Source organism: Solea senegalensis, linkage group LG5, assembly GCF_019176455.1.
Source record: "Solea senegalensis isolate Sse05_10M linkage group LG5, IFAPA_SoseM_1, whole genome shotgun sequence".
NCBI classification, from domain to species: domain Eukaryota; kingdom Metazoa; phylum Chordata; class Actinopteri; order Pleuronectiformes; family Soleidae; genus Solea; species Solea senegalensis.
Window position 1 is genome coordinate 4,433,102 of NC_058025.1, and position 12,753 is coordinate 4,445,854.

The 12,753-nt window shown below is 42.1% G+C and overlaps 1 protein-coding gene across 1 annotated transcript in view; it reads right to left on the reverse strand.

Annotated features, from left to right (window-relative positions):
- Positions 1-12,284, reverse strand: part of LOC122769418 (EGF-like repeat and discoidin I-like domain-containing protein 3) — a 114,239-nt gene extending 101,955 nt beyond the window's left edge. Inside the window, exon 1 of the mRNA XM_044025938.1 lies at positions 11,797-12,284. Within this exon, the coding sequence (XP_043881873.1) occupies positions 11,797-11,863 (67 nt within the window). The 5' untranslated portion in view covers positions 11,864-12,284. The remainder of the gene's footprint in view (positions 1-11,796) is intronic.
- Between the last annotated feature and the right edge of the window lie 469 nt (positions 12,285-12,753).

Genomic DNA, 12,753 nt, shown 5'->3' on the forward strand with positions numbered 1-12,753 from the left:
ACGTGTCATTAACCTTGTTCCAGGTTGCAGGATCCAGATCCAGTTTGGAGGCTATAATTATTAGGGTCTGAGCACAAGGTGCGTATTGTGTGAGAGTCATTCGGTGAAAGAGTGTGGAAAATTGGAAGTGGGCGGGTTGTCATGTTTCACGTACATGAACGCAAGTTGGTACACATGTCAATCATGTCAGGCCGGTCCAAAAAGTCAATGACAACTTTGCCCTAAGTCCTACAGGAAGGCTGCCATCTTGGGTTGAACGGACATTTGTTTGGCGATTTCGGCCATTTTTATTATTATCATTCATATCATATTATATCATCACCATTATTATGATCTTTATTACTGAGAGTGATATTATTATGAGCTATAATTACAGTTGATCAACAATCTCTACTGCTGCTTGTATGACAGTTCTATAAACTGACTCAGAAGTGTCTTGTCTAAACTGCTCCCCGTCTCTTTCTTCTGTCTCTACCTCACCTCCCTCTTTCACCCCAACCTGTCTCGGCAGATGGCTGCTCATCTTTGAGTCTGGTTCTGTCCGGGTCTGTTTTCTTATTAAAAGGGAGGTTTTTTTTCTCTCCACTGATGCCTGTAGTGCTTGCTCATTGTGTGATATGTTGGTCTTCTCTGCTCTCGATGATGTTGTCTATGTACAGTGCCTTGAGATAATGTATGTTGTGATTTGGCGCTATACAAATAAAATGCAATTGAATTGACTGTGCATAGGGCTCACGATGAAATCTTCCTCAATATTAGTATAACAGAGGTTGAGTATACTGGCCATGATATTTATGTTTTGTACAAACACATTTTGAGACACTGGTGTGAATGCGTTCACTCAGATGTGTGAAATGTTCCTCTATTTAAACCTAAGGCTTTTGGCTTATTAACCATAAAAGGGCCAAAATATGTCATTTAACTAAGTGTTTTTGCCCATTTTTCCGGAATAACTTTCAATATCTGGCAGTTATTTACAATTTACTGCATGCTAAAATAGTGTATTAACAATTTAAAATGAAGAAAAAACATTGTAGTTTTTGTTTGTTTAAATCTTTGTCCAAAAACAGGCCAAAAAATTGGAAACTTGGAAACTATGTACAGGCGTTTTTCTAACTCTCGCCTCTCTGGTGACAAAGACGCAGATTCGTCGGCTTCCTGCAACAGAGTGGGTGAAATTGCCGTAATAACCACGTGATGTGAAACTTCTCAGCTTTCAGAAACTGTTGTAATGTTTTGCGCAATTACGGTAATCCAAATATGTCCCATATAGTCCAGCCCTATTTGTGTGTGGATGAGAGTGGAAATGGAAGAGTGGGGAACATGTAAGATGTAGAGCTGATGGAAGCTGATGAGACCAAGTACCTGCGATCGACTGTGCTAAAATTGGAGGCTTTCAGGGGAGAGTACAGGCAGTGTGGCAACTGGCAACTGTGATTTTGTACGGATTGGAGAGAAAGACAGTAACCCAGAGACGGAAGAAGAAGTGGGAGGCGGTGGAGCTGAAGATGCTAAGGTGTGCGATCGGACAGAGTGCAAAGGATCAGGATAAAGCGCACGAGAGGGACAGTAAGGCACATTTGAAAAGGTTTGGTAATAGTCTGAGCGAGGCAATCACAGGGTGGTTTGGACGGGTTTGGAGAGGACACGCAGAGTCTGTTGGAAGGAAGAGTGTTGAGGCTGGAGCTGGAGCTGCCAGGCACAGGAACATGAGGGAGGCCAAAGACAAGGAACCTCGATGTCCTGGGAGAGGACGTGAAAGTGTCACGTGTGACGGGGAGAGAGGGATGCAGATGATAGGGTGAATAAAGGCGAATGAGGACATCATGTTGGCATCACATGGTTTGCTCACAGACACAACATCATTATGAAAATTATAATCTATTATTTGCATATTATATACTTCACCCTTCTTATCGCTTACTATGCTAACATAATTCTTTATTACAATGTAATATTTTCCCTTATTTTCCATGTTTTTTGTGTTTTCCATGACTGGAAAAAATGGTCAAAAGTATTTCAGACTTATAGGACTCATAGGAACCCTGAGCAGTGCAGCAATAATCTCTTCTTCTTTTTCTCTCTCTCTCTCTCTCTCTCTCTCTCTCTCTCAGAGAGCCTCGCTGATCCAATTCCTCAGAGACCGTCACAGCGAGGACAGTGAGCTCATGGTTATCAATGTTAACACACTTCTCGTCACGATTCCTCTCACACTGGGGGCTTCAAAAAAAACGAGTGCCGGCATTAGTCCACTCCTCCAGAACCTGCACATTATGGAAGCATGTGGCTACGTGTGCACAATCCCGCTCTAACAAACACTTGAATCACGTTTGAATTTCCCCCAAAACTTAAAATATAAGCACAACTGATGTTAGAAGAACATAAAAAGTACAAGTGTTACAAATCATCCTGTGATCCTTGGTCCACTCTGCCTCCAACTGGGCTTAACACCCACTGGCTTATGCTACATGAATTGTGTGTGTACTGGAAAGGGCAGGGCCTTGACGGATTGAATTTTTGCATCACGTTTACCCCGCGCGCGCTCAGTGGATTTCCTGTAGCCAGGCATTACTTACTCAAAGAGCCTTGGTGCTGAGCAAGGTTTACTGTACATTTGCTTCACCAGTGATAACACGGCACAATTACAGGGGATGAGTGGACATCGATGTGTTACACTCAAGCTCCTGTTTAGAGTTTCAGTTCCACGGCTGCGACTCGTGATTTATTTTCATAATTAATGAATCTGTTGATTAGTTTCTCGATTGAGTTTGAGTTGTTATGTCTGAAAAATGCTGACACATGTTCTCAAACGTCTTGTTTTGTCCACAAACAAACTTTTAACTAGCCTTCAACAAGCTCCTTTTTATTCCACCCTGTGTTGTGTTATATTTGTATTTTTTTTTTTAGTTCATTTTAAAGTTAAAACAGGGATTTGACTCTGTGGCCTTTTCCTATTTTATTCCACCCTGTGTTGTACTTTACTGTTGGATTTGCATCTTTTGTTTTTATCTCAAAGTTAAAACAGAGCTTTGACTTCTCCCTTCCACTCCCCCCTGCGTTGTGTATTATTGTTGTATTTTCCTTTTATTGTGAAGCACTTTGAGCTGCAATCCTTGTATGAAAGGAGCTTTACAAATAAAGTTAATAAAGTAAGAAGCAGGAAAATCAATGAATAAAATAGATGACAATGAAGTTAGTAATCAATCGATAATAATCGTTTGCACCCGTACTCAGTTCATTTGAGTTGTAGGAGAAAGGTTGCCCCGGAGAATGTAAACAAACAACCGCACGTAATCTTTTCAGATCATGAAATATTCAGAACTTCTGTATGAACTAAAATCTTTCCATTAAAAACTTTAAATGGCACATTTTCAACCAAATATTCCAACATTTGGTCAAGGATAATGTGCTTTTATGTGCTTCCAAATACTGAGAGTGAGTTCACAGAGATGAATAGATGAAGAGATTCCAGTGCAGTGTAATGCACAAGCTGGAGTGATGTTTCATTCACAAGATATGAACATTTCATCCATTTTTTGCTGAATCTCCAACTCCCCCACTTTCCTCAAGCATAAAACCTTTTTATGAGATATTTTTGCACAAATTACAGATGTGGATGAAAACAGGCTGACGGAAACCCTTCACATGAAACATTACGTCCAGTATTCATGCACATACTCAGGGAACAATAGCCGTGTTTTTGACATTAATCCAAATCCACTCGCAGCTGCAGCAGCCACAGTTTGATGTGTTGTAATTATAACTTCTAGAAATAATGTGTGTGTGAGAGAGAGAGAGAGAGAGAGAGAGAGAAAGTTTCCTCCTCAGTGCACTGACCCTGGTTAAAAACACCACAGTGATTTATACTGAACTTCTTCAACTGCTAATTTAACTTGTCCCATCCTTCACTGCTTCTAACACCAGATACCGTAACAAGATTTACAACCGGTGCTTGCACAGTGTGCTTAAGCGACGCCCACCTAAACAGAACAGCTGGGACAAGTTAGAAAGATCACGCTGATAAATATTTAATGTGCCTGAATCGGCGGTGAATCATCGGCGGGAGCGTATTTTCAAACTACCTACGTCGAAAGCTAAAAAGGAATACGTGGTGGGAATGATTCATATCGGTAAATGTCGAAGGCTCATGTTCATGAACTTCATGTTATGGTAAATATCAAATAATAACAATACGTGTATAAATGATGTTGTTTCGTGTGGAATAAAAGAGCGAGTTCACGCCGAGGCTGGCACCAGCCACCTGCCGACACATGGGGAATGATATCAGTTGACAGCCCAGTTTATGCAAACGCTCGATCCACTGGTCGTGATTGATGACTTTAATGAAACGGTGACATTTGTAATCGCACATCGTGCCGTTATCAGGGTCGCGGTGGCCGTTATCGCGTCTGCTTTTTTATCCTGGGCTTGACGGTGCATTACTGAGGAAATGAATGTCCTCAATGAATGTCTATGGAAATACATCATTTGTCATTTTATATCGTATCGTTTTATCATTGAGGGTCAATTTCTCATAAACAATCCCTCTTTTTGAAATTAGATGGTTAGGTCACAAACTCAAGCGTCATATTTTCTGGGGTTTTTTTATATAAAAAAATGGAAAAAAATAAGCAGAAAAACACAAATTGAACACTGCCTCTTGCTGAACCACATCACCGCCTGCTGGCATTACGTTAAAGTCCACTTCCTCTTGTCACTCCCTGTCTTTTCAGCGCACGTTTGAAATAAAATGACTAAGGGCTGCTTGCCGCCCTGTCGCTTGTCATCTCTGCCTCAGCCTCTGAGGACTTGATTGCACAGATTCCACTTCAGTCGGCCTCTGATTGCCCTTAAACTCAATCATTTTGAAAACGTATAGTAATAATCAGCACCTCGGAATTTCTAACAAAAAAAAAGAAAAAAGAAATGGTTTCAAAGTTGTTGCAACACATGCCCTATTTATAAGTGCTGATGATGACCCATGATTACACAGCGGAGGAGATGATCCATTTTCAGCTTTATAAAAGGCCTGTACTTTGAAGTTTCAAGGTGAGTGGTTGCTTTTCATTGCACTTCATATTTAAGGGGATTTTCATCCTGGCTGTCGCGACACACCTTAAGGGTAATCTAAAACATCTGGACTGGTGATATTCCACTTTAAAGAATTGCACTTCACTTCTCAGTAGATAGCCTATATTTCATGCCGTTACCTCGAGTGACCTGTCGGAAAAGTACAAGGGGAATATTCCAGTGTGGAGTAAATTTGAAGTGAGGCGCATGCTTTCACATATTAATAACATAATTCTTACTTTTTCACGAAGCCGATATATTCCTTATGTGATTGATAAAATACTGCTGTTTTTTGTTTGTTGGCTAATGAATGAGGCATGGCTGAACAGAAACACCGCGCACAAGAGCCAGAATTGATACCTGATTAAAGCACATGGGCTGTAAAAGACACTGACATAATCAAATATATGACGCCCTCGTTTGGTCTTCCTGAACATGAACAGTAAAGTCAAGCAAAACTATCAGACCTGACCGAGGTAGTGTGTTTGTGTGTGTATCCAGCCCGTCTACAAGAGGCGTTTATCCTGTCAAAATGCAGAATTTGTGATATATTCAAGATTCAAGATTCAAGATATGTATTTGCCGTATGCACTGAGCAAATGAAATTCTTACTTTCTTACTACTTCCTCCGCTCAAATAGAAAGAAATATACAAACATTAATAAATAATCATGTACATCAGGTGGCTGATAAGACTTCCTCGCATTGTGCAAACTCACCATATTTGTTGATGAGTCACACTTTTGTTTTAACTAAAAGTCTGATAAGTCTGGGACTGAGATAAAATACACAGACAAAAATCGTCAGATCAACATCACTAAGAGGGGAGATAATAAAATCTGTGCGACAGATGGACGGAGAAAGAATAATAAATGACGTACGGCACCTGGCTCGATTAAGTTTTAGATCCCACTATTAATAGTCAGCCGCCAACCACTTTTTAATTATTTCAGAGTCCGTGCATCTGTTTTTGCATCATTTACAGTACACTCGTGCAAAAAAAAGGGTTAATGACTCAATTCGACTTAGCTGCGGCTTATGATTAAAGTATGAATGAGTAGCCAACATCTCCTCCGGGCTTGTTGGAAGTAAAACAAAAAAAAGTTAAGCCACCTGCACCCATCTGATCTCAAATAAGTAGATTTGGCTTATTGAAAATTCAGCTGTGTTCCAGTGGAGGGACTTTATCAGAGCGAAGCAAAGCTCCCGTGCTTTAAGTCCTCAATCTTACTGAGACTTAACTTCAGCCCTGCAACAACAACAAGGAGAAATCATGTGAGCTTTTCAAATATTTCCTGGGTGGTCTCTGCGTATACAGTCCACCTGCAGTGCTATGAAACTGAAATCATTATGCAGACAGAGTCATTGAGGAGGAGGGGGGGAAAAAAAAGGACAATATAAATCACAAGCACATACTTGAACGCTAAAAACAGCAATTTTATGTCCTCACAGAAAGCAGATGTTACCACACAGAAATGAATCGGGAGCCAAATATTCAAACATTCTGAGGTCTACGTATCATTCACCCTCTCATGCACAAACGTCCACAACTGAGTCCAAAAATAACTTTATTCTTTACTCGTATCGATCTTCCGTGGAAGGGTGGGCCCTTCACTCACTAATAAAGAATGACTGATGCTGTTCTGACACGTTCCTGGTCGGAGTGGGCGGGTCCGAGACGGTCCAGAACAAACGCCTGCATTTGGAAATCCGCCCTGACGCTGCTTCTCAGGGTGGATTTGCATTCCTGTCTCCTGACTACCCTCACACACACACGCATTGACTTAGATTCAACAATTATTAGTACTGGCCTAATCCTAACCTGGACCTAACTAGAGCTGCAGATAACGATTACTTTCATAATCGATTAATCTGTCGATTATTTGCAAGATTAATCATAAAATGATGATTAAAAATAATGTTCTCCAACGTCTTCTTTTGTCCACAAACTAAAATGATTTCTTTGTTATATGGAGCAAAGACATGAAGAAAATATTCACATTTAAGACGTTGAAACAATCATAAATACTGTTTTAACCATGATTGACCACTTCAAAACCGATCAATCGATTATCAAAAATATTTGACGATCGAGTGTTTCAGCTATAGACCTAACCATCTCTTCACCTCGATGTGTCCCCATAACGTGAGTGTGTAAACACATTTAGGGTCCCCACAGCATAAGGAATACCAGGTCGACACACACACACATCCTCACAGACTGACGCACTTTTCATCTACAGAGCCATTTCTTTAAAAACAAAAAAAAAGCTCATTTATCATTTGATAAACCTATTTTGTGTTACCTTGTCAAAAAAAACTATTTAAGGAGAGCTATAAAACTTTGTTATTTCATTTCTTCCCTTTGTTTTTCCGGGCGGCACACGCCGCGTGAGTCATTAATTGTGACCCAGTGGGATTACTTTAAAACCAGCAGGAAGTCTTCTGTTCACACCATAAATGGGTGAGCTTCTGCGTGTTCTTAGCTAACAAGTGAAGTGCACTCAACATGACATGACAACTACCACCGACACATAAATATGATATTGTTGTGTTTCAGACAGTTTTCTTTCTCCTTCTTCTCTCTTTTCTCTGGCACAGTTACACAGTCAGATTGCTTTAGCCGAATAGAACGCTAACAAGATCACTGTGTGAGCCAGACTTTATAACATTCCATTCTTTTAGTAAATGACGGGCTTTTAATGTGCCTGGAATAAAAAAAAAAAAAGTTCCTTTCAAGAGTTTTGTGAATAAAAACATCAGACATCCATTCAAAGATGAGAGAAGAAGAAGAAGAAGAATAAAACTGTGTGTGAAAAGTGACTATTTTTATCGCCAATTTGTCACGCCGTTCACACTCTGCTGGTTTCCATGCACAGTTAAGTCGAGCTGAGTCTGGAGCTTGACTGCACCATTCAATAGGACCAATCTCCACGTCCGAGTACACAAGCACCAGCGGAGAATCCATGCGTCGAATGACGTGTGTCGCCTCCGCTACGATAGGTGGCAATAATTCCCATTTTAGAGTCTTTCTACCATCCATGGACTTTAAAATAATGACTTTTTTAAGCTGACGGAGCATAAAATTGGTCACCACGACCGGCAAATGTAATAGTGGACTCCACCGTGTTTTTTGGCCACTGTAAAGAAGAAGAAGAAGTCTTATTTATTGACTCATGGGAGCTTCTAGGCCTTTTTAGGGATGGGATGATACCACTCTTTTGTGTCTACCGATACCAATGTTAGTCCGATACAGTCATTTTCGACCATCTATGAACTATGAAGCTGTTACAGTAACGACACCGTGATTCTCGTGTCCTGACACTCTCTGTTTCAGCCACGAAACAATCCATCCGTTTGTTGTCAATGAACTCTGGAGAAAGTCTGCGACGATGAAGTCCGCTAGCTTGAAAGCGAACACGTTATTCTCCAACTAGAGTGCTTTACAAGAAAAGTTGGTTAAGATTCTTCTATTATTTCCAGGTTTAACTTGGGGAGTGTGCAGAGCCTCCGGCCCGGCTCGAGTCCAACTCTGGTCCAACTCAATGTATATGTGCCGTGGTGAATTGGCTCTTTTTTTCCCAGTCGAATGTAAAACAGTTTGTTTCACAAGCCGGTGAACAAATGTCCAGATGATTAACCTTGATGTAGACTGTATATCGTTCATAGCCTCAAGGTCTGTACATACTCTACGAGAACAGAGAAATGTGCTCTTTTTCTCTAGGTGGCCAGAACAAGAACAAAGTTAGTTTTGGCGAGGAACTCCTGAGGAAGTCCTCCTTTCTGCATTAACCACGGTCACTTTACATTACAAACACAAACAAGTGCGTGAGACAATAAAGGATGATTATGTTTCTGTTAGCTTAATAAAACCTTTTTTTATTATCATTATTATTATTATTATTATTATTATTACCACAGTGCTGCCCATCCTGATGTCAGTGAGATATCCCAAGCTCCTTCCTCAGCATGTGTCCTTGTATCTTGTATAACTGTCGCTCTGGCGCCCTCCCAATAAGTCAAACATGAAACGTCGGAAGGACAACAGAGGTCTGACCAAAGTAAAGACAAATAACACTATCCATTAACTTGTCAGCAGAGAAGACAAATGAACTGTCCTTCGACTATTAATGGGATTAAGGGCGTTCAAAATGAGAAGCCCCGATCGAGTGCCACGATGTGTAATTAAATGTAACTCAACGGCAGAAGAGAATTGTCTTTCAATCTGCAGGAGAAAGCCAAGTGGAGATACTCTCGTTGTGGTTCGTTGTCCAAAGCCTTGCTCTGATGTCATTGGTTATCATATCATGGCTGCCAATCTGACAGAGGTCTGACCTCTCCTCGCTGATTGAAGACCGTGCCATTTAAAACCAAAGTGAAGGGCACCGCGGAGACAGGTTGCAAGCCATCATTGTTAAAAGTCAACCATAACCTTCGATGGCCATTGAATATAATGAGATTCGAGATCGCTATCATCTCGATGGATTTAATTTCAGCCATTAAATACATCAACAATTAGTGACACACATATATTATACTGCTATAAAGTCTAAGGTAAGATATGCAAAGCAATATTAAGTTGCATCGCACCAACAGATGCATTCCTGTTCCAGCCAAGTCCATTGTTTCTCCAAAATGTAACAGATGCCCTTCCTGCCACAGCGAGACAGAAACCCTCCACAGACTGTCAGCAAACACTTTTGGAGTCAAAAACTCTACATAGAGGTTTCGCTTTTGACAAACTTGTCCAATATTTGAGCGGGGAGGAGCAGCAACCCAGTAACACAATTCACCAGGACTCACCAACAGCCAAACAATCACATCTCTCACCTCTCCAGATGTGCCACAAAGGCCGTAATTGCATAACCATTACGACGAGACGGACCAAAATGAAGACGCATAAAATTCATTAGAGCTGTCTCTCTGTAAACAAGGCACAAAAGAGCCCATGAGTGCAGTCATGTGCTTTGTCCAGGCGGACAGGCGCGATCTCGAACAATGCGTGGGAGTCAGCACCAGTAACCAACCAGAGGAAGTGATGTATTGCACACTGACTTGGAACAATGCAGTCTGTTCTACCTGAAGGGGAATATTTCTACCCCATCAATTTGTCTCAGTGGAGAGAGAGAGAGAGAGAGAGGCGTCTTGTGACAGCTTCAGTGTAGTGTTTGTCTCTGGAGTCGCCTGCTACCGTCAGAACACAGAGGCTCAGTAGCATTTCGCAGCATTTGAAATGATGTCTAATGATCGCACGCATCGGTCCGCGCTTGTGATGATAAATGTCAAGATATTTAGAGTCAGAGCGTGGAAGTGGAAGACAGAGTGAAACAAAACACACAAACATATTATGTATATTCAACCTTTAGCAGAGTGACATTGAAGAAAATTGCAGCATGATGATGAATTATTGCCCAGCCCCAAATCACATTCAGAGCTTTTCCTCTTCCATTGGTTTTGCAGCAGGGAGTTTAAATGCTTTGGAGCCTTTTTCAGCCCGACTCTGACTCTGGTTATGTGTCTTTACAAATCCCTGAATCAAACTAATGAAGTCATGCTGCTATGGGTGACACACACACACACACACACAGATCAAATAGTGCTGAAATGAGACTCTGCCTCCTCCTAACACCAAACCGCAGATGACTTAACAGCAGTCCTCGGTTTCAAAACAGATGGCTGAAGATCCCATTACAGTACCGCACATTTAAATGTGATATGATTAATTAGTCGACTGCAGCTCAGGATGTATTTTTAAACTCACTGAGCCCTGAAACAAGTCGACCCACAGCAGCACCGCGGCTCCCTGCGTTTCCTCTTTATTCATCATTCCAGCCTACCGGGGGAGTTTTATGTCTTGTAAGGGCTGACTCTGAGATGACACCGTGAGGCTTAGGGAGTCTTTCAAACTCTGCTTAAGGCACACGCTGCTGCAGACTGAGGTCTGTCTGACATGTGTGACTCCTGAGGCAAAGCATGTTGCTAAATGAATAGAGACAGGGAAGATGGCATGACCCACTTCCGTAAGGGCTCCACTGCTTTCTTTCTTTCTTTCTTTACACAATCCCCACAGGTACTGTGTTCTGCACGGTTGGCGAGAAAATGCACAGTGCACTGCTGGAGAAGCTGGAACATCCCCATCACCAGATGAACTGGAAGGGCAAAAATGATCCAAGTATGCGTTCACTGCATGGGGGAAATTCAGTCTTCAGCAGGCACCAGCACTCTGACACTTTCTGGAAAGACTACATGAGACTTGCATCGATCCTTTTTGTGATGTCATCCCAGTCAATACTGATACCACAGTGCAAGTAACGCAGGTGTCTCTCAAGCATATCTGCTTAGCGATTACATCAGGGGTCTGTCTGCTAATTCACTTAGTTATCGAGGGTTTCAGGCTCCATCAACACACGCGCAGTTGATTCCTTCTCTAATGGAATCGTCACAGAGCGAGGAGATTACCAGTGGTAGGGCTCACAAGAAATACACGAGTAGCGGCGCACGTTTGCGCCTCAAACGCGCGCCTCCTGTGCGCATGGAGCGATAATATGTCCGTCGGTATCACAGCGCAATTACGCACGGATAAAAACATATATTCTCACTCACAAACAAGTGTCTTTATGACCATAAACAACCAGCCGTGATATTTTCATTTGCACAGTTTCTCAGAACCTGTCACTTCTTCTTTTTTTTTTTTCTTTCCCCCCCCCACCCCTCCACCATCACTCACCTTCCACATGCTGCGGGACAGCGGCGCTCACGCACAGGGCGATGGAAAGGAGCAGCGGTCCCATCATCCTCTCTCGCAACGATCGGGTCCGACTTCCAAGGTTACGGAGAAGGCAAGAGCCAAAAGTTGTCCACCCCGCTTCGCTGTGTGGCTGCGCTGCAGGACTGACCGACCCGAGAGCTGTGGTTCTATGTCCTTCCCTGGTTTAACGTCCTCCTCCTGATGTGCGATAAACTCAGGCAGAGAGCGAGAGAACACTCGCCTCCTGGATTGTGACGCGCAGGAACAAGTGAGCGATGCCTGCAAGGTCTCTCTCTCTCTCTCTCTCTCTCTCTCTCTCCCTCCCTCTCTTTCCCAATGCTGTTACTGCTGCTGCTGTTTCTGCTGCTGCTGCTGCTGATGATGATGATGGTGAATGTGTTTTGCCCGCTCCTACCGCAATGGTGAGATGTGGTGGAGAGAGCGACGTTGCAATCTCAATGCTCCAACATTGACAATTACTGTCAAGCCTCCCGGAATTAGACACGCCATTATTTCCTGCACGCACTTCCAAAATAAAATGTATGTGTTTATTTATTTTTTTAAATCTATTTACATTCAACATTTGATTATTCGGTGTGTTTTTCACAAGTATTTATCTGCTCTTTTTTGAGTCAAGCTCCAGTTGAGTAATTAATTAATTTCCTTTTGAGCCCCATTCACCATCCACACGTTTAAACAGTGCAACTATATGTGTAGCACGTTTTTTCTAGCACACATCTATCATAATACCTATTCACACACTGCCATCACAGCTGCAAGAAGCAATTTGGGTTAAGTGTCTGGCTCAGGCTCGGACCCCAGCCTTCTCTGAGACTGTGTACGTCACTGTCTGTTATTATAAACCGACTCTGGCAACTCTTCTTCCCCCCTTCCCGCTGATTTGGAAGTAAACTTTGTGTATAATCTAGCATAATC